We start from the raw sequence: 19762 nt of genomic DNA on the forward strand, positions 1-19762 counted from the left end.
TTGAATTGAATACAAGTAAAGGTTAACTGTAAAAGCAATAATAATAAATATTCCAGTAAAACATCATTTCCATCATCAGTTCCCGATCATCCTTTGACGCTGCAGGTCGACGTTTGAGAGTTGGCGCGTTATTTGAGAATGATTTGAGTCGGACTGATGTGAAATCAAGAAATCCAGACGGAGATTGTTATGTCGAGATTCAGTGCTTTTGTTTGCAGGCAGCAACACGACTTTTTCTCAGTTTTGACGTTCCAGATCATTGAGACCGGTTCTGCGTGGTGACCCATGATAATAATAAAACAACAACAAAATACGCGAAGGAAAAATCCGTCCACTCCACCTCAATATCGGACACCGGCGCAACATTCCTTCAATAAAAGGAGTTCAAACACAAACGTAAAAGACTCACAAACCGCCACAAAGCGTGAAATACAGCGGCAAACTAAACCTTTCAGTTCTGGGCCAGCTCTGATCTGTTAAAAGTCCTCCACAACAGAGTCGGCGTTCACTGCTTTGATAGTTCTCGTCTCAGAAAAGGCACACTCCACGCTCCACATCTCAACAATGCGATTTTTCCCCCCCCTTCATTTTTAGCAGCACTTTCACATTAATCTCAAGAGGAAATTACACTTTGTGACTTTATCAACATATTTACAGACATGTATTACTCTCCGATGTGGGCGTGTGTGAAACGGCACATCCTGTACTTCGCTTTTGTGGAGTTTGTCACTGTACGTATGGAAAGCGTGTTGAAGCGATACCGCGTGGTCGGGAGGCGGGAGCGCGTCTACGAGTGCTTGATGGTGTATTTGCCTTTCAGCAGCTGGGAGACGTACAGCTTGGACTTGGTTCCGTCCAAACGCTTGAACCAGACCTCGTCGTTGTTGATGGTGGTGATGATGGCGCTGCAACGGAGAAACTCGATGTTAGATGTTTCAATCGAATCTTCAATCTAGTCAAAACACAGCCTGACACCATAGACTGTATATATAATGGACAGCTTCTCACTCCTCCCCGTTTACCATAATGACCACGCTCGAGGGGGAATTCATGGTGGATTTACAGACTCCTCCTCCCCAGCTCTGACGAAGCATGTTCCTAAAAAGGGCATAAGGGCGGGATCTTCACTGTAGACTCCGCCCTTGCGTGACGTGTAGCTCGCGCTGCTCCAATGCTAACAGTCCGACCCTCATTAAGTACCAGATTTCTAAAATTCTTCTTAGGAAAACCAGCCTGGTTTCTTTAACTGTGACTAACCCAGCGTTATCACAGGAGGAAGATCTGGCCTAGTCTAGTGTTGAAAAAATAGAAACCAGGCGTTAAAGTTGTTTTTAACGTGTCTAAACTCCAATGCTTTTCAATGGGGAACTAGCGGCGATATGGAGGTACTACAGAAATGGCGGCCTCTAGTGTCGAGGGCATAAAGCAGAGCAGCCAGCGGCCATTGCCTGACACTCATTTGGCTTCTGTTGCCATGCTGTTATGTCATCGGCATAATCCTTCCAGCTAAATATCAGACCAAGAAACTAGTTCAATATCGGCAGAAGGGCAGAGCCAAAGTGATCGCCCGATATATCGGACAGACGATATTTGGGGACTTTACCCCTTTTATATCAGCTATCAGCAGATCTTGCCCCGATAAAAGCCGATATCTCTGAGACTTCCCGCGTTTTGCATTGGAAAGAGCTAAGTCAAGGCTTTACGAGTCATCCCACAACTCCCCAGGCCTCAGGGGAACAGAGAAACATCGCGATGGAAACTGGTTAGCTACAAGTTTGTTAAACACAAGTTTCCTAAGTCAATACGGACCTGCTGTACTGCTATATCATTTTGAAGCGCAGAATCTGGAGAATTTAATCGCCGAGTTATTTTTAACCTGCGCAATTGTATTTTTGATTGCTGCACAAAATACAGCGGCTAGCAAAAGTATGCTAATGCTAACAGCGGTGTGGTAATGATTAAGTAATCAGTTTAAAGTATTTATGTTTTTACAGACAATACCAGACATTTGAAAAAAATCGTCAAAAATATCGGCATCGACCAATAAAAATCCCCAAAAATTAGCATTGGCCTTAGAAAAACCCATATCGGTCGACCTCTAACGTTGACACACAAGAGGTTTAAGATTTAAACCAAAGAGAGAGAAATCTGTTTACAACCGTGACACGGAGAAGACTCGATTATGAAAAGTGTGTATAAAATAAATACTAAAAAGGTTAAAAATCTGTTCTTCAAGGCTGCAAAATACTGGCTGAATATTACAAATTATTATACGGCTCTTCACAACGTAAGTAGAAGCGCCGTTGATTTGAATGGGATTTCCCAACGTTCTCCCGGTCATTATTTTCTGATAAAGGACCTCTGAGAAAAGTAAGTTCGTGCTTTCATATCACTCCGCACGTACGTAGCAGCGACACTATCTGTCCCGTCACTGAGAGAGAAGTCGGGGAATCGCTCGTGAAGTTAACGTGAGTCTGACTTTCAACTTACCCAGAGATTCACCAACATTCCTCCAACTGCGCCTTCAACTAAGTAGCTAGGCTAGCTGCTAGCCTTGCTGCTTCTAGCCTAGCAAAACGTTGCCGAGCAACGCGCAACCTTTTGGGAACTATTTGTCGCGGAATTAAATAAACCTTTCGACCTTCATAAAAGTGTACGAAGTTTATGTTGTGTGTGTTCAGTTGGAAAAGGCCGTATAATAAGCGGATAATGTATAGAACGCTGGTCGTTATCGGGAAAATAAGAACCTTCAGGGCGAACCGGACCCCGAAGCGAAGCGCCTGATAATGACCAGCGTTCTATACATTATCCCTTACTTGAATGGCAGCAATATGAAATTTGCAATGTAGTGTGTCAAGTGTCATTGTATAAAAGGTCGTACGCTCTAATATTTGGTTGGTTTGCCCTTAGTTTTGATTCCAGCACGCAGTCACTGGCCTTGTTTCAAAACATTTCTACAATGTCAAAACATCCAGTTTTGCAGTTCAGCCAGATCTGGTATTGATGGTGTGAGAGAGTGACCACTGTGCAAAGCCCTCTCCAGCACATCCCAAAGACTCTCAATGGGGTTAAGATCTGGACTCAATCCATGTGAGAAAACGGTCAGGCAGTGTCTATAAAACCTGCTAACACTGTGGTTTAGATCTCGAAAGCACGTGACTGAAGATCGACTGTCCCTCTTTGAACTCAAAATGCTCTGAGCCAAATACTTGTCTGTAAGAAAACCTGCACGGACCTGGTGGGGTACTCGTCCTTGCGGTTGATGCAGATGGCCTGCCCTCTGCAGTACCACTGGTTGTCATAGAACAGCCGGCCGTCCTCGGAGCGGGCCACATGGTGATGTCTGTCCGCCTTCACCGCGGGGACTGCATAAAGGCAAACAAAACCAAAACACAGGTGAAGAGGGGGGGGGAGAAACTGTAACCCCCACCATCAGATACAAGCGCAACCGGAGAGAGTCAGGCAGGAAATAAACAAATAAATAAATAAAACAGGAAGAGACAAGATCTGTGTGGGATCAATAAGGACTATTAGTCTTGGGGAGTGAGAGCAGTGAGCGTGCAGCCCAGTGTGTTAGTGCTGATCGATGCCGACTTTTACCGCAGAGAAAAACAAACTTACCATCAACCTTTACTCTGTGCGGACCCAGAGACGCCATCGCCTGGAGGGACAAACACAAATGAGACGGACAGACTCTGCTGTATTTATTACACCAGCGCGGCATCGACTCGAGCGATAAGAGACGACAGCGGCTCGTTCATTAGCCCTTAAAACCAGGCACGGGCATTAAACACTCCACGAGGGACCGCTCTCGTTCGATTCCTGTAAAACTTTGATGCAGCTGTGCAGACACTCAACAAAACTCAACAGAACTCGTGTTGCTGGAAGGGTGTGCATGTGTAAAGGAAGCCAAAACAAAGGTATCTCGCATGAATCAGTCGGTCTCAGAGATAAGTTTTCTCACTTTTTTGTCAATTTTTTGTCAATTTTTCTTCCTTTTTCTCCTACATTTTTTGTCAAATTTGTTTTCACTTTTTTGTCAAAATTTTGTCAATTTTTGTCATTTTTTGAATTTTTTTTGTCACTTTTCCGTCAAATTTTTCGCATTTTTTAGTCAAATTCCTTCACTTTTTCGTCCATTTTTTCCTCAATTTTTTGTCAGATTTTTTGTCAAAATTTTGTCAATTTTTGTCATTTTTTGAAATTTTTTGTCACGTTTCCGTCAAATTTTTCGCATTTTTTAGTCAAATTCCTTCACTTTTTCGTCCATTTTTTCCTCAATTTTTCGTCAGATTTTTTGTCAAATTTTTGTGCATTTTTGTCATTTTTTGTAACTTTTTTGTCACTTTTTCCGTCCATTTTTTCCTAAATTTTTCTCTAAAATTTTCTCATTTTTTTGGTCGAATTTTTGTCAATTTTTCGTCACTTTTTAGTTTTCTCACTTTTTCCACATTTCCATCCTTGTTTTCGTCTCAGTTTTGTCGCTATTTTCTCACCTTTTTTCCTGAAGCTTTTGGATTGGGGGTAAAGCTGGAGAAAATGTGCTCGGTTCACGTGGGAGTTAAGGGGTTAATATTGCCTGCAGTCCACAAACTATCCACCAGGGGGTGCTGCAGCGCCCTCAGCACCCTGGGTTCCCACGGCCTTGATCCCCAGCACCATCAGTGCCACACTTTGCCTCTTCTCGACCTGTCCTATTGTAGCGGCTATTGTGTTTTCACTACAGTCATGCGCCCTCTGCTGGCTAAAGTTATGTTCTTTATAACTATTTTCCTTGTTTTCTGTGCATTATTTTAAGTATTAAATCCAGAGAAACCAGAGCAATGGTGTTGTACACAGGGATTCTCAGACTTCTTTGGGACCAGGGACCTTTCTTGAACAGAAAAAATCTCACTCCAATCCCAATAAATGTGACATTACAATGCAGAGTTTAAAGCAGTACTAAGTAACTCTTCCCCCTAGAGGCCATAAGCGCAACTGCAGGTGTCGTAGCAAGTTACGATTTTTTAACTTATTAATTGTCTTGGAGAGTAAATACTACACTGACAGGAAAGGCAAAGGGAGAGAGGGTTACTGTGCATCCAATTATACAATGGAAATATTTTTTTTCACTCAAACTTGGCTGTAAATACTGTTTAAAGTGACGTTAGCCCGCAGTTAGCTTTGCCCATTAGCATGTTAGCTTCTTCTCCATGATTCTATAAGTGTGTATTGCTTTCTCCGGACCGGTGGCAGTCAAGTTGCAAACATGGTTTTCTGGCCAGAGACACCAGGGGGCGATGAAAGACCCTCCAATCATCCCATAAACACTTGTATTACCCCCACAGGGACTACGGGGAGGGTTTATTAAGGTAAACACGTTACTTAGGACTGCTTTAAAAACTACTTTAAAGCCTGGTTTCAATTGTTTCAACACTAGACTAGGCTAGATCTTCCTCCTGAGATAACGCTGGGTTAATCACAATATATGAAGCCAGGCTGGTTTTCGTAAAAAGAATTTCTGAAATCTCGTACTTAATGACGGTCGGACTGTTAGCATTGGAGCGGCGCGAGCTACACATCACGCAAGGGCGGAGTCTACGGTGAAGATCCCGCCCTTATGCCCTTTTTAGGAACATGCTTCGTCAGAGCTGGGGAGGAGGAGTCTGTAAATCCGCCATGACTCCCCCCACGACCGTGGTCGTTATGGTAAACGGGGAGGAGTGAGCAGAAGACGTCCATTTTTTTTTTACAGTCTATGGTTACGACCCGGAGGCCCCAATACACACTAATGGAGTCACGAAGAGGAAGGAGGTAACAGGCTAACGGGCAAAGCTAACCGCGGGCGAGCGCCACTTTAACCAATTTTGAGCGGAAAAAAAATCACTCCCTTTGTCTTTTCTGTAGTATTTAGTCTAACGGACATTTAATGAGTAAAAAAACGTAACACGCTACGACACCTGCAGTGGCGCTTATGGCCTTTAGGGGCATGAGGTACTTAGTTCTGCTTTAAAACCATCTTACTGATACCGCATGTAAGTGAGTTTATTGTTCCAAGTGACAGTTATTGGTGAATTTGACAATGTTTTTTTTTTCTTTCCAAGGACCTGGAACTCTCAGGGGTCCCCGGATCCAAGCAGGACCACGGGGCAAACCCATGAAGCGGAACGGCTCTGGATTATAAAGAAAAGATCATGCACTGGATGCTGTTGACACAAAATGTCAGCAATTCTAGTATCTGTGTGTCAATGTTTGCACTTCAACGCTGTTGCTCGGTTACTAGACTAATACATCATTCATAACCTTTTTTTTTCTCCATCAAAAAGGATGAGTTTTCTACTGTTAAGACTACATTGAAATCCTGATAATTCAAACAACAATGATGAGTCGAACAAATGGCGTGGCTGTGGGTGTGAGAAAAACACATTTCAAAGTTTTTTTTTCCTCCTTAAAAATGTGTAATAATGGTAACGGTTTCTGCTCATATTTAACGGGATTGCGTACTTCCTTATTTGTCATGTCGTTGCTCATTTGTGCCTATTCGTCACCAATTTGTCCCCATACAAAAGGCAAATATTGGAGATGAAAAAGCACCTTTCTAATTGCTGTCCAGTCTTCGAGGATGTCCAAGTCTTGCAGCATGTAAACAATATAAGGCCGTGATGAAATGGTTAAGGAAAAACCATCGCCTCAAGTAAGAGCCGCGGGTTCGCCGAATATAAACAGGACGAGCTACAAAGCAAAGGATATCTGAAACGACGACAGGCTTCTTCTTCTTCACAGGGCAGAGGGGATCTTTCTTCTTGCTCTTCCGTGAGTGCAACCCATCGCTCCACAACTCTGAAAAGTCATAAAGAGAGAGAGAGGCAGGGAAGTAAAAACAACAGAGCTTTCATGTCAGTCCTGCGCGTTGGATGCTTCGTTGTGATTTAGTGATTCTCGCCGGCTGCTACCTGAGGTTATGTCAATGCTGTGCCTGTCCTCCTCCAGTCTTCTGATCTTCTCCTCCAGCTCGCTCTGCACCGTGTCAAACAGCAGCATCTTCTCACTCTGAGCACAGGAGACAGATATTGACAGGCCGCTGGAGGGGTTTGCTAAAACAAAAATACTCCACCGCTGCACTGTTTTACTGGTACAGAACCAAGTATGTTGTGCATCACGCAAGGTAGAGGAAGGTTTTCAAGTCATCACCTGCTCTGCATAGACACAGGCGGCATCTCGTCATAGAAGGGGGCGTGGCTTCGCCGAGGGGGAAAATAGAATCTTTAGAGAAACACAATTTTCCACTGTTTTTAGCCATTTTCTGGTGGAATATCAACTTATTTATCACACAAAAATAAAGTCAAATGTATATCGGGCCCATATGGATATTTTCTCACAGCAGATTGTTCAGTAGAAGTGAAAAAACGGCAGTTGTAGCAAGCGCTAGCTAACCGTTAGCATTAGCCCGATGCTAACATGTAGCATCAAGTTAGCATTCTCCGTTATTCATGTATTTATGGGCTGTTGAACCACTTTGCTCCTCCCCATGTCTTTGTATCTTTATTTAGTAGAAAACTAAATTCATAATTCAGCATTTGTTACAGTAGTTTTTGAATAATTAGAGAAAGTTTAGATGTTTTCAAAATTGTTTTCCCCCTTAACTGTTTAAAAAAATGACCATATATGGCCGATTCCAGAGATGCCGTCTGTATCTATTGTTTTAAAATCGTGGGCGTGGTCAATATCTCTTTTTGTGCAGCCTCATAAAATTAAAAATTAATGTTTTTTTTAAGCGAAGCCTTACCTCCCAGTGCTGGCACGCCGCCTGCATCTCACACTCGTACTTGTTCTTGACTGAATCCAAGCACAGCTCCCTGTAGATCCCTGTCGTAGAAGCAGAAGTGGCCAAGTGTTACATTCCACACAGCATGAAGCATCAGCAGGTATTTCAATCTGAGAACAGTATTTCCTTTTTCATGAAGGGACCTGGTCAAACGTAGCATGCTATACTGCAGCAGATTTTTTTTTTTTTACTGAATTTGAATGAATGTTTATTCGGTTACAAAAACATAAAACAAAAAGTACAGTATGTTCTGCAAATTCATCACAGACAAGGCGGGAAACCGAAAAGGTGCAGCTGAAGCCGTGGCTTATTTTTCCTCTACATCTACCCATCAAAGACGTTACAAAAAAAACAAATGTATACAATATATTATATATATATACATTCACGCATATACAGTACACATATTTTTTCTTCTTTACTAAAATAATAATATGGTAATTTGTAAATACAAATGCTTGTTTGTTTCTCTGTTCCAGTTTATGCACAACAGTGATGCATGAGCTTAACTTAACCACATTTTCTTAGGCATTTTTTGTATATTTCTCAAAAATTAAGGTTTTAAACTGTTGAAATAATGAATGGAATTGCTCCTTTTAAGATCGTCGTTGAGATCGTTCCACAAGTCGACCCCTTTGACCGAAATGGTTCATTTTAAAGTTTGTTTTTTAAACATGTTTCTCCTCAGGTTATATTTCTGGTCCCTGTTTGCAAACAGACAAAGTATATTTTCTGGCAGTATTTTCCTGTGGACTTTGTACATAAAGACAGCGGTGTTCAGGCTGACTCGATCACAGAATTTAATTGCTTTAAATTTGCAGAATATTGCGTTTGTTGGTTCATTATACGGAGAATGATTGACTTTCCTTATGGCTTTTTTTTGTAAAATAAGTAATATTAAAATAAATAAATTTGTACACGGCACATGAATCACTGCAGCATAATACAAAAAGAAAGAGAAAAAAAAGTGAATAAATAATAATAATTATAATAATAATACAAATATTTAAAAAATGTAGATGAGAGAAAGAAAGAAAAAAAAGGGTGGTAGGCGGTGGGGCCAATCCAAATACATAGTATTCAGTCAAGGCTTCTCACTGGACAGGTCACATCACCTGAGAGTATTTGTTAATAATAATAATAATATTGTTGTTATTATTGTTATTGTTGTTATTGTCGTTGTCATTATTACTTATCTTTTTATTTGTTATCAGAAATGCTAAGCTGTTAGCATATTAATTGTCCTTAGTGCCTTGTTTTGATTCTATTGGGTTCTGATATAGTGTGGCCCGGGGGCCTCACAGAGTTCGTCTATTGTGCCTTTTTGAGAAGCGTTGACGTGCACATTATGATACAGTTACTCCATTACTGGTTGTTTTAATGTATTCCAGGTAGTCCTTCCATTTTTCAGTGTAGCTCATATTCCATAATATTAAATGACATGTGTTCATATGAGGCCACCTTGGCAAGTTCTGTAAACCATTCTGCAGCAGATTGATGATAAACCTCTATTCTTTCAACTGAACGATGAAGGCAAGACGAGGCAGGTCTACTGACGACTTTTGCAGATCTCTGAACCCACACTAAGCTTAACTTTGTTTTTGCCAATGTAGCATGTGTGTTCATTATCCAATGTAAAAGCTCCTGAGTACAGCTTCAAATGTGCACTGTAACGACATCATTGCTAATCCAATTGCATTTGCAAGCCCCCAATGCAAGAGAATATTCTTCTAAATCTTTTCTTCTACAATTTTCAACCTTACTGACAAAAAAGGAGGGTAAACACGCCCTGTAATAGATTTAACAGTGTGAGAGTGACACGTTTGTGAAGTTCAAAAGCACAAACATACATGTCACCATTAGTTGTGTATTGTATTGTAATGTGTAAGTTATAACATTATGACATTGTATATGAACTCCACCTCTCAGTGTCTTCATGCTTTAGGTACAATGTTTCCAGGTGCGATTTATTACAACCTGAAGTTACTCATCCCTGTCTGCTTTATTCTCGGGCTGGTTGGTTTTATCTTTCTTTGCAGCGTTGGAGCCTTTGCAATACTTTTACCTATAAGGCCGTGCTGGGACTCCTTCCCTCATATTTGTACACTTATCTACTAAATAAATCTGCAGGTACATACCGGGACCGGGTTTTTAATGTCCGTGCCTGAGCTGGGCAGAAAGGCTTTTAACTTTGCTGCACGGAATCTGCTTCAGGATGAACTGCAGCTTAAACCAGTGTTTTTCAACCTTTTTTGAGCCAAGGCACATTTTTTTCATTGAAAAAATCACAAGGCACACCACCAGCACCAGTTTCACTCGCCACAGTGTCTCAATGCATCACTAATTCTCTTGTCTCAAAGAAATCAACTACCTGAAATGGAAGTACAGACACTCGAAAACAGTACATTATTTGGGGATAATAATGCATTTGTTTTAAAAAAAACAACTAGGTGAAATTGGATAATTTCCCAAGGCACACCAGACAATATCTCACGGCACACTAGTGTGCCACGGCACAGTGGTTGAAAAACACTGCAGTAAACAATTGTCACTGTTTCAACTGAAATGACGATGCTATAATATGTGCTGATATATAAATGTAATTGTTTATTTCTGTGTTCTGCCTCTTGTAAAATAGATGTTTGATCTCAATGAGGCTTTTCCTGATTAAATAAAGGTTTGAATCAATAACAAACTGATTCTGAACATGATTCAGATCTCAAAGCGTGTAAGAGGAGACGCTGCACGTACCGGCCACTTTAGTCCTGATCTGCATGTTCTCCTGCAGATTGGCCAAAGGCTCCAGATATTCTTGTGCACAGCCGGCCATCACCTCCTGCAGCTTAATGTCCACCTGGCTCAGACGCTCCTTGTACAGCCTGGACAGCACACATAATGACACTTAATGGAGGGGAAAACTCAAACACCATCATTAACCTTTGAATGGATGCATTAGAAACAGCCATTTAAGAAACGGCAGCGGAAATCAGACTTTGATACATCAGTGTGACGGCCACGAGAGCGGCCGGTCCACCACACGGCCTCATCAGGAAGTCATTTATTAAATTCAGTTATGTCATTTGTAAGAGACACACTGGGAACAAGAAATAGCTTCAAGAAATAGTGAAGTACTTGACATTCTGCCGCACTAATGCAAGTTGGATCAGGAAAAAGTAGTGAGTAAGGCCTCTCACACGTATATTACTTCTTACTCTGGAGCATTTTCTTATTCCATTTACATCCACATATTCACTTAGAAGCACTCACTCTCTTACTTTTACTGTCCCACGTGTTAATAAAGAAATAGGACGCTAGGGCTGTGCAATTAATCGAAATTCGATTACGATTTCGATTATAACAGTTAACGATTACAAAATTAGCATAATCGCAAAAAATCGTTTATAATATTTTTTTTTCAATTTTTTCTTTTTTTTTTTTTTTTTTAAATCACATTTTGTTGTCTAATTTTTAATTTTTGGATTTTTGTCTTTTTTTGCTGGATTTTTGTCTTTTTTTGATGGATTTTTGTCACTTTTTTGCTGGATTTTTGTCTTTTTTTGATGGATTTTTGTCACTTTTTTGCTGGATTTTTGTCATTTTTTTTGATGGATTTTTGTCACTTTTTTGCTGGATTTTTGTCTTTTTTTGATGGATTTTTGTCACTTTTTTGATGGATTTTTGTCATTTTTCTGCTGGATTTTTGTCTTTTTTTGCTGGATTTTTGTCATTTTTTTTGCTGGATTTTTGTCATTTTTCTGCTGGATTTTTGTCTTTTTTTGATGGATTTTTGTCACTTTTTTGATGGATTTTTGTCCTTTTTTTTGATGGATTTTTGTCACTTTTTTGATGGATTTTTGTCTTTTTTTTTGATGGATTTTTGTCACTTTTTGATGGATTTTTGTCATTTTTCTACTGGATTTTTGTCACTTTTTTGATGGATTTTTGTCTTTTTTTGATGGATTTTTGTCACTTTTTTGCTGGATTTTTGTCATTTTTTTGATGTTTTTTTGTCGTTTTTTTGATGTTTTTTTGTCGTTTTTTTGATGGACTTTTGTCATTTTTTTTGATGTTTTTTTGTCGTTTTTTTGATGGATTTTTTTAAAGGCAACAAATAATCGTTTGAATAATCGTGATTTCAATTATGACAAAAATAATCGTGATTATTATTTTTTCAATAATCGAGCAGCCCTATAGGACGCAGAGCTTTTCTGATTGGAATAGTTTATCTTTATCCATTCGTTCTTTAACATTGTTTGGTTCATTTAGAGCCTCCTTATTTTCTCACCTAAAAACACCTCGTTTACGTCTTTAAGTGTATTTGTAATCTTGTACTTTTACCTCATCTCTTGGAGTTGTTTCCTTTTGATTATATTTCTGTTGCTGTTGTCAGGGCCGGACTGGGACTGAAAAACAGCCCTGGACTCTGACCAGCCCGGCCCAAATTAGCGTAAATGTGACACTTACCACCCGCCTTAACGAAGCGCTTTTTCTCCAGTTCGGCTTTACCCAAATCTAAAAGCTTCTCGGCTGGAGAGCGACAGTGTAACGCCTCATTTGAAAGCTGAGACCTACAAAGTGATGGAAACTTTTTGTCAAGTCGTCGCATTTTTTGTTGTTTCTTCATTACTTTTTGTGGCTTTTTGTTGAATTTTTGTCACATTTTTGTTGAATTTTTGTTGAATTTTTGTCATTTTTTGTTGAATTTTTGTTGAATTTTTGTCATTTTTTGTTGAATTTTTGTTGAATTTTTGTTGAATTTTTGTTGAATTTTGTCACATTTTTGTTGAATTTTTGTCACATTTTTGTTGAATTTTTGTCACATTTTGTTGAATTTTTGTTGAATTTTTGTTGAATTTTTGTCATTTTTTGTTGAATTTTTGTTGAATTTTTGTCATTTTTTGGTGATTTTTTGTTGAATTTTTGTTGAATTTTTGTCACATTTTTGTTGAATTTTTGTTGAATTTTTGTTGAATTTTTGTCACATTTTTGTTGAATTTTTGTCACATTTTTGTTGAATTTTTGTCACATTTTGTTGAATTTTTGTTGAATTTTTGTTGAATTTTTGTCATTTTTTGTTGAATTTTTGTCATTTTTTGGTGATTTTTTGTTGAATTTTTGTTGAATTTTTGTCATTTTTTGTTGAATTTTTGTCACATTTTGTTGAATTTTTGTTGAATTTTTGTTGAATTTTTGTTGAATTTTTGTCACATTTTTGTCACATTTTTGTTGAATTTTTGTCACATTTTGTTGAATTTTTGTTGAATTTTTGTTGAATTTTTGTCATTTTTTGTTGAATTTTTGTTGAATTTTTGTCATTTTTTGGTGATTTTTTGTTGAATTTTTGTTGAATTTTTGTCATATTTTTGTTTAATTTTTCTGTTATGGTTCTGTCATGTTTTTGTGGCCTTTTCGTTGCTTTGATGTCGTGTTTTTTTTAACTTTTCATCACATTTTTTGTCACTTTTTTTTATGCTTTTCCGGCACATTTTTGGTTTCTTTTCATCCTCTTTTTGTGTCGCTATTTTGATGCTTTTCTTTTTAGCTTTTAGATTTGGGTAAAGGGCCCTGGAGCCAGTGGCCCTTCTGTGCTCTTCCAGAATGGACATATGGCCAGTCTGCCCCTGGCTGTTGTTTTTTATTTATTTATTCTTATTTTATTTTGTAAATCTTGTCTCAGTATCTTGGAGGGGTTTGGGAGGACTATGGAGCAAGTTTGTTTTGTCTGTGCGACTGTCCTAATGTGTGTTTTGTCCCGTCTGTATCTTGTCTTTTACTGTGTTTTGTGTTAATGGACCCCCTCGCAAACGAGACGGCACATCTCAAGGGGCATTCCATCAATAAACTTATAAATTAAATTAAAATTACTCCAATGTCTGATTTGCCGTGTTAATCATCCACCAAAACAGTTAACATTTATAGACAATCAACACCTATTTATCAGTAAGAAGACATGCAGTATATGAAAAAGCGGATGTAGAAATGTGTGCAGTTTAAGTCAATATTATGAGGCCTCTTATAGTGCTGAGACCAGTTCACAGTTCAGGCTTTTTTAGCACTTTTAAAATGAAAAGGTGCGCTGCATGAGACAAAGTTCACTCCAATTTAGGACCATTTTAGACCTGATTTGTTTTTGATCTGGGCCTCGATCTGGTCATAGTTGGAAGGTCAGATACAGTATATTAGGAGAAGACTAGGGCTGCAACTAACGATTATTTTGGTAATCGATTAATCGACTGATTATTTTTACGATTAATCGATTAATCGCTTGGCTGTGAAAGGTGTATGAAAACTGGAGAAAATGAACTGTGTGACAGTTTTTGTTTCATGTGGATTCCTCCAGTCATGACTGAGATATGAGCCAAAAAACAAAGACATAAAAATATGCATGTTGTCAGTTACCACAGTTACCATAGTTACCGTCAGTTGCTCCACCTCAATGTTAAACTATGGCTCTTTAATGTTGTGATGTCACGTGAACGCCGCCTATCGATTAGTTGTTTCAGCCCTAGAGAAGACAATGAAAACTACTGCCCAAGAAGAAGCTTCACACTCCAATTGGGGCCAATGCCATCATTGTTTTGAGTCAGACATAAAGCAAAATGTATCCAGCCCGGCCCAAATGAGCGTAAATGTGACACTTACCACCCGCCTTAACGGAGCGCATTTTCTCCAGTTCGGCTTTACCCAAATCTAAAAGCTTCTCGGCTGGAGAGCAACAGTGTAACGCCTCATTTGAAAGCTGAGACCTACAAAGTGATGGAAACTTTTTGTCAAGTCACCGCATTTTTTGTCATAGTTTTGTTGTTTCTTCATTACTTTTTGTCACATTTTTGTTGATTTTTTGTCATTTTTTGTTGAATTTTTGTCACATTTTTTTTGATTTTTTGTCACTTTTTGTTGAATTTTTGTCACATTTTTGTTGAATTTTTGTCACATTTTTGTTGAGTTTTTGTCATTTTTTGTTGAATTTTTGTCACTTTTTTGGTGAATTTTTGCCACATTTTTGTTGAATTTTTGTCACTTTTTTGTTGAATTTTTGTCATTTTTGTTGATTTTTTGTCACTTTTTGTTGAATTTTTGTCACATTTTTGTTGAATTTTTGTCACTTTTTTGTTGAATTTTTGCCACATTTTTGTTTAATTTTTGTCACTTTTTGTTGAGTTTTTGTCATTTTTTTGGTGAATTTTTGTATTTTTTTGTCACATTTTTGGTGAATTTTTGCCACATTTTTGTTGAATTTTTGTCACATTTTTGTTGAATTTTTGTCACTTTTTGTTGATTTTTTGTCACTTTTTTGTTGAATTTTTGCCACATTTTTGTTGAATTTTTCTGTTATGGTTCTGTCACGTTTTTGTGGCCTTTTCGTTGCTTTGATGTCATGTTTTTTTTTACTTCATCACATTTTCTGTCACTTCTCAGTGGTGGCCCCTAAACTTTGGAACAGCCTTCCTCTACATGTGCGCTCGGCTCAGTCTGTAGAGGAGTTTAAAACCAAATTAAAAACTCATCTTTTTGCTTTGGCCTTCGGTTCCATGTAGACCAGATACAGTTTGTGCCTTTATATATTACCTGTGTTTAACTTTTATTGTGTTTATTGTACATATTGTTACTGTTCTTGTACAGCACTTTGGTCGACAATGGTTGTTTTTAAATGTGCTTTATAAATAAAATTGACATTGACATTGACATTGACTTTTTTTTTAATGCTTTTTCGGCACATTTTTGTTTTGTTTTCATCCTCTTTTTTTGTCGCTATTTTGCCTATTTTGTGGCAGCTCCAGTCAAGGCAAGAGCCGATGGTGCTTGTTCTAGTACGTTCCTTCCAGGACCTTACATGTATCGTAAACCAGCTGGCATGTTGTTGTGTTGGCACTTGGTGGGAGGGGACAGGGGAACTTACTGCTCTTTCAAGTCTGTAAACTGCTTCTCTAACGTGGTCATCTCATCCAGACACTCCATCCTCCGCCTCTCGCAGTCCTCATCGTCCATTTCTGTTCACAAGAAACGACCAACAATTAACCTACTTCAGAATCACACTTGTTTTTAATGCCATTGTTAGAGATCAGGCTCACACACGCATAACAGATTTCCACATAAACCTTAGACCCCATTACCACTTTTATAACGTCATTACAGAAACAAAACTATATCTACACAAGTCTTGTCTGATCAGTTAGGGTGAAAAATGAGCTCCTACCCGAGCTGTCTCCATCTTCAGACACTGAGGAGCTAACCGTGTCCTCCTCGTCTGTGCTGCTCCCATCTTGTTCGGGAAAATCCACCTCCATTTCGTCCTGGTTGTTTTCTTTCTTGTCCCGGGAGTGAACCGGCATCGCCAAGTGCGGCTATAAAAAGCGCCGAGGTGGTGACACTGGTGTATATTAGTTTGTTTTTCCCCCAGATAAAAGATAAATGTAGCCCAGGCGGCTAACCGGTTAGCATCGCGACAGCTGGGTGTGCAAACATGGCTAACGTCGACCAATCAGAGGGCGCCTTGCTCAGAGCCAGCCAATCAGGAGCGAGGGGCAGGTTACTACACAACCAGAGCGCGGGGGATTGTGGGAGTTGTAGTTCTCACATGGTTCGCACTTCGCAAACATGCAGGACAACAGAGGTTTTATTTTAGTGTAATGCTCAAGGCCGTGGGGACCAAGGGTGCAGAGGGCGCAGCAGCACCCCCTGGTGGATTGTTTGTGAACTGCAGGCAATATTAACCCCTAAACTCCCACCTGAACCGAGCACATTTTCTCCAGCTTTACCCCAATCCTAAAGCTTCTGGAAAAAAGGTGTGGAAATAGCAACAGAACTGAGACGAAAACAAGGATGAAAATGTGGAAAAAGTGAGAAAACATTGACGAAAAAGTGACAAAAAATGTACAAAAAATGACAAAAATTGACAAAAATTTGACAAAAAAGTGAGAAAAATTTGACGAGAAATTGCGGAAAAAAGGACGAAAAAATTTGAATAATTTGCCAAAAAATTGACAAAAAATTGACAAAAAAATGACAAAAAATTGACAAAAAATTGACAAAAAAGTGATAAGAATTTGACAAAAAAATGCGAAAATTTGACAAAAGTGAGATGACGGCCCAACAAAAAAAGTGATGAAAAATGTACAAAAAATGACAAAAATGGACACAAATTTGACAAAAAAGTGAGAAAAATTTGACGAAAAATTGCGGGAAAAATGGACAAAAAAGTGATAAGAATTTGACAAAAAAATGCGAATAATTTGACGAAAAAGTGACAAAAAAGTCACAAAAATTTGACAAAAATGAGACGACTGCCCGACAAAAAAAGTGATGAAAAATAATAATGTGAGGAAAAAGATCCATTTAGTTTTGTAGGTCTTTCAAATGAGGTGTTACTCTGGCCTACAGGATTTGGGTAAAGCTGAACTGGAGAAAATGCTCTCTGTTCAGGCGGGAGTTAAGAGGTTAATCAATAGGATTTATGCACAGAAATTGTATTTTGGGGGTAAATTTTGTCCCTCAGCGCCCCCTAACTAAAACATCTTCCCACGGCTCTGGTGATGCTTATTTCATGTTGATTGGTAATTGCATGTTAGGCTTTATAATGATTATATTGAGGTATTTTTAGGCAAGATTCAGTTTGCTATTTTTTAACCTCTTATCCTCCACCTGAACTGAGCACATTGTCTCCAGTTTGGCTTTACCCAAATTTAAAAGTTTGTTGAAAAAATGAGACAAAAACGAGGATGAAAACACATTTAAAGACGCGCAAAAGAGTGAAAAAAAGCCACTAAAGTGCAGCCAAAATATGACAAAAACTCAACAAAAAGGTGACAAAAAAGTGATGAAAGTGCAGCAAAAAAGTCACCAAAAAGTCACTTAAGTGCAGCAAAAAAGTGATTTACACTCGACCAAAAAAGTGATGAAAGTGCAGCCAAAAGATGACAAAAACTCAACAAAAAGGTGACAAAAAAGTCATGGAAGTGCTGCAAAAACTGACGTACTCAACAAAAAAGCGATAAAACAAAAAGCCACAAAAGTGCAGCAAAAAAGTGACAAAAACTCAACAAAAAAGTGATGAAAGTGGAGCAAAAAAGTGACAAAAAGTGACAAAAATGCAACAAAAAAAATCACCAACAAGTCACTAAAGTGCAGCAAAAAAGTGATTTACACTCAACAAAAAAGGTGATGAAAGTGCAGCAAAAAAACAAATAAATAGGTGGCAAAAAAAATGGAATGAGGCGTTACACTGGCCTATAGCCAACATGGAGAACATGCATCAAGTTCAGGCAGACGGTAAGAGGTTAAGTTTGTCTAATAGGGTGAGCACCTGTAGGCCTTTTTATTAGAGGTGCGTATGCAGCAGATTTAAATAAAGAATGGAATAAATATGCTCCCCTCCTGGAGCCGCCACCTTAACGTGGTGGAGGGGTTTGAGCGCCCGAATTATCCTGGAGCTCTGTTGTCGGGGGTTTCGTGCCCCTGGTAGGGTCTCCCAGGGCAAACAGGTCCTATAGGTGACGGGTCAGACAAAGAGCGGTTCAGAAGCTCCTCATGAGAGACCGACAGGCCTGGTTAGAACCGTGAGGCCGTCCTTCTCCAACAGCTGCCCCCACGACCCGGAAACGGACAAGTGGAAGAAAATGGATGGATGGATGGATGGATGGATGGATGGATGGATGGATGGATGGATAAATACGCTGCTCTGCCTTTTGTTTTCTGTCATAACATTTGGGTCATAATGGTTTTGTTCTTGTTTTACCAAGGCTATGTGTGATTGGGGTTTGAAATCACAAATGAAAGTTGTGTGGTGGCCCATCCAACCCCATAACAATTTCCCCACTTTCTGACTTTTTGAAGTAATACTCAAAAAGTATTAACCAACATTGAGAAATAACAGATCTTCTCGGTGACTTGTGTTGTTATTGATGTGAGGTAACATCGCCCTGACAACCCTGCTCTGCCTTTTGTTCAGGCGAAGAGTCGGACTCCGGTGTTGTCATCCTGCCGTGAGTCAGTCTTCTCGCTCACAGCAGTAGGAGGAAAGCGGCGCTGAGGTATGAGACGCCATCCTGACTGTACACAGACAGTCAGTGAGCCCTCCTCATGTCTCACCTCTGAGCCGCTGATGGACAGGGCGCCGCAGTGAGAGCTGCCGGAGACCGGGGGAAAGTGACGGCGTGCGGTGTGAGCGCCCCATGAGCTGGCGTCTGTAAATAACCCAAGTTCACTTTATTTCGGCAGAGTAGAAAAAACACTGACGTCACTTACTGGCAGCGTCGGTTACAATGAATAATGCAGCAGATGTCGATCAGAGGCAAATCACATGAAAACAAATGACAGTCAAATGAGCGGTGCTGGAGTGAAGAGTTTTTCTTTAAATGTGACAAAAATGGAACAAAAATGTGACAAAAATTCAACAAAAATGTGACAAAAATTCAACAAAAATGTGACAAAAATTCAACAAAAATGTGACAAAAATTCAACAAAAATGTGACAAAAATTCAACAAAAATGTGACAAAAATTCAACAAAAATGTGACAAAATTTCACCAAAAATGTGGCAAAAATTCACACAAAAAATGACAAAAACTCAACAAAAATGTGACAAAAATTCAACAAAAATGTGACAAAAATTCAACAAAAATGTGACAAAAATTCAACAAAAATGTGACAAAAATTCACCAAAAATGTGACAAAAATTCAACAAAAAAATGACAAAAATTCAACAAAAATTCAACAAAAATTTGACAAAAATTCAACAAAAATTCAACAAAAATTCAACAAAAATTCAACAAAATGTGACAAAAATTCAACAAAAAGCCACAAAAAGTAATAAAGAAACAACAAAACTATGACAAAATATGCTCACAGCCTTTCTACATTAATATACATTTGTAGGTATGCAACAAGACAGCAAAACAACTTACTACTTACTAATACAGTGGTTCTCAACCTGGGGGTCGGGACCCACAAGGGGGTCGCG

The 19762-nt window shown here is 39.0% G+C and overlaps 1 protein-coding gene across 1 annotated transcript; it reads right to left on the reverse strand.

The window, feature by feature from the left end:
- Nucleotides 1-481: 481 nt before the first annotated feature.
- brms1lb (BRMS1 like transcriptional repressor b) lies at nucleotides 482-16284 on the reverse strand. Its single transcript, XM_079572157.1, has 10 exons — nucleotides 16002-16284; nucleotides 15705-15795; nucleotides 10556-10683; nucleotides 7766-7845; nucleotides 6933-7029; nucleotides 6709-6819; nucleotides 6574-6668; nucleotides 3622-3661; nucleotides 3236-3365; nucleotides 482-905 (listed from the first exon to the last, which is right to left on the reverse strand). Exons 1-10 carry the CDS (start codon nucleotides 16135-16137, stop codon nucleotides 788-790), a joined length of 1026 nt encoding a protein of 341 aa, XP_079428283.1. The 5' UTR covers nucleotides 16138-16284; the 3' UTR covers nucleotides 482-787.
- Nucleotides 16285-19762: the final 3478 nt, after the last annotated feature.

This window comes from Gobius niger (assembly GCF_951799975.1).
Source record: "Gobius niger genome assembly, chromosome: 15".
In the NCBI taxonomy this organism is placed as follows: Eukaryota; Metazoa; Chordata; class Actinopteri; order Gobiiformes; family Gobiidae; genus Gobius; species Gobius niger.